The following is a 2,817-nucleotide window of genomic DNA, read 5'->3' on the forward strand; positions in this document are numbered from 1 at the left end:
AATGAAACATATATTTACTGACATTATTTCAGGTCTCGTCCAGCTAAATTTTTAATGGCTCTAATTAACCTTTTTATGGTTTCTAAGTCTATCATTGACAGGATATTAATAAAATCTTAAATTGAATCTATGGGGTAAGCTAAGGATGACTTTAAAAAGAGCCGAAAGATATATATTCTGTTAAATGACTTTCACAATTACAATTAACTAATTGTATATCATTTATTTGTGCTCATTAATTACTGTATTCATGTTTTTCCCTCTTAATGTAATATTTTAAGAATTCGCTTCTTCTTCATTTCTTTAATATTATAGAAATGTAAATTACATTTTATATAAAAGTTATTAATATATTGAAATGAAAACCTCAAAGAAATCTGTCAATTATACATATCTTATATATACTGTGCTAGAATAACTTATATGTTAACAGGATAACTCATGAATATTCTTTACTTAGCGAATCTTATGAACCGTTTCCTTGCATGGTCAATTGAGGAAGTTTGGGAGTTTAAGAATGTGATGGGTCCAGATCAGAAGGCGTGTTGCATTGGACATTTAGTGAAAGTAGTGTCATCATATAAAAACCGAGAAGCTGATGATATGAAACACATTCAGACTCATCTCTTCATAGCACGTTCACCATGAAGGCATTCCTAGTGAGTAATAGAACTTTTCGGCAATTTTTTTTACTAATATCTCAATAGTGCAAATGTGTTGTAAGAAAAAACAGTTTTATTGATTATCGTAATAAAATGTGCAATTCTCTCTTCAGTTTGCTCAATTTTTTGTTATTAGCAAATGTAAATGTTTTTCCTTGTATTGTAACCTGATTATTTGACTATTTTTAAAATATTAAAAACAAAATATAATTTTTCTATGCTAGTATTATATATTATATCTTGTTTGTAGTACGTGATTAAATTTTTTGTTACTCACCATTTTTGCAAATCTATTTTATTCATGTAATTATATGTAATTATGAATAAATAATTTCTACTTTTTACACATTACAACATAACACCATTTCTATTAAAAAAAACTGAAATAATTAACAAATATCTATAATAATATAGAAATTTTATTTATGTATTAAAAACATATAATTCTTTTCTTGATAATAGATAAGAAATTATTGCTTACAGGTTTCATTCTTGTTCATCTCCGCCTTTGCCGCTGATGTGTCGGAGAAAAAACATGACAAACGTGCTTCTGTACACGGAGGATCATCGATATATAGTCATGGCGGCTACATCCCCCACAGTGACGTTGTGTTTCATGGACCCGGATATGGGCATGGATACGGGCATGGATACGGGCATGGATACGGGCATGGATACGGGCATGGACATGGGCATGGATATGGACATGGACATGGGCATGGATATGGACATGGACATGGACAAGGATTTGGAGAAATTGGACATGGAATCGAATTTATAGGAGGACCACATGGTTACGGACCAAGTTTTGACATCGGTATAGAACACGGACATTTACACCACGTGCCCAGAACTGTCGTGAATCGCGTGGTTCCAATTGCAGTTCCCGTACCTCAACCGGTACCCGTTACACATAAAGTCCCCGTACCAGTGCCTCATCCCGTACCCGTCGAAGTAAAGCGTCCCGTCCCCGTCCCAGTACCACAACCGGTTCCAGTTGTCGTCACCAAACCCTATCCCGTTAACGTACCCCGTCCGATTCCAGTGCCGGTACCTCATGCCGTACCTGTACCACACCCCGTGCCGCATCCGGTCTCAGTTCCGCATCCGATTCCAGTACCAATTCATACACCAGCCCCAGTTCCAATCTCGCAACCCATACCGGTTAACTCTGATCCATATCCGTTCCCCGCTCAACCAATTTCTGTCACCCAACCTATCGTATCAACCGGTATTCAATCCATACGACCAATCGGTCCCATTGGAATTGAATCGGTCGATGCGGGAGGAGCCAGCACAATACTGGGAGATGGACACAGTTCTGGACTTGCCATTTCTAGCGTCTTACACGATGGTGGTAACTTTAGTCCCATAGGCTCGGGACTTCACGTAAACGTGGATCCCGGCAGTGAAGGATATTCTTATCCGATACCAGCGAAGAAATTCTTTTAAGCACTCGAAAGAATCTGTTGCAGGCGACATCTCCGATTTGCACGCCGATGCGATACGTCTGCCGTTTTCGAGACCTCAGATATACGGCACGCGGCTATAGCCCGAGTCACGCCATACCCATTTATTCCACGTTTCACTTGATATTTATGGATTCGCGTACTACAGAAGGTCTGTGTGAGTCGTGTCCTCTATTAAAATTCCGCCTAAAACCGCAAAGAGATCGAGGTACATAAATATATTGGCATTTACTTTCGTGTTTTCGACAGTGACAAGGAAAAGAGAAAGTGTTACATTTTGAGAACGTGAAAGTAATATTATGCAGAAGGAGATGAATAATCATGCGAGCGCGCGATAGAAGTAAGAAATATGACAACCTATTCGATATTTCCTGTTACTGAAATTTCACGTAGGCAGGAGAAAATTGCTAACAATTCTTTCAAGATGTATCGTTTGCACGTTTACAATTGGATCGTATTCTAAGCATGATACACAATCAATCATTTGATAACTATTTATTTATCTTTTTTATATCTATGAAGATATAAAAAATATCTTCATCGTGTGCCATAGACATTCGAACAATTATGAAATGAAATTATTAGGTACAACTGTAAATTGTTTTATATGTATAAGAAAGAATATATCTTGACTTGTTAATTTAACCAGAGCTTTGATTATTTCCTTAACGCATCCTTTAAACGAT

General features: G+C 37.0%; 1 protein-coding gene across 1 annotated transcript; it reads left to right on the forward strand.

The window, feature by feature from the left end:
• Positions 1–644: 644 nt before the first annotated feature.
• Positions 645–2,114, forward strand: LOC108777740 (tetra-peptide repeat homeobox protein 1). The gene is made up of 2 exons (XM_018544702.1): positions 645–659; positions 1,146–2,114. The coding sequence occupies exons 1-2, from the start codon at positions 645–647 to the stop codon at positions 2,112–2,114; spliced, it is 984 nt and encodes a 327-aa protein (XP_018400204.1).
• The last annotated feature ends 703 nt before the right edge of the window (positions 2,115–2,817 follow it).

The sequence above is a fragment of the Cyphomyrmex costatus genome, unplaced genomic scaffold (assembly GCF_001594065.2).
Source record: "Cyphomyrmex costatus isolate MS0001 unplaced genomic scaffold, Ccosl1.0 scaffold116, whole genome shotgun sequence".
Lineage (NCBI taxonomy): Eukaryota > Metazoa > Arthropoda > Insecta > Hymenoptera > Formicidae > Cyphomyrmex > Cyphomyrmex costatus.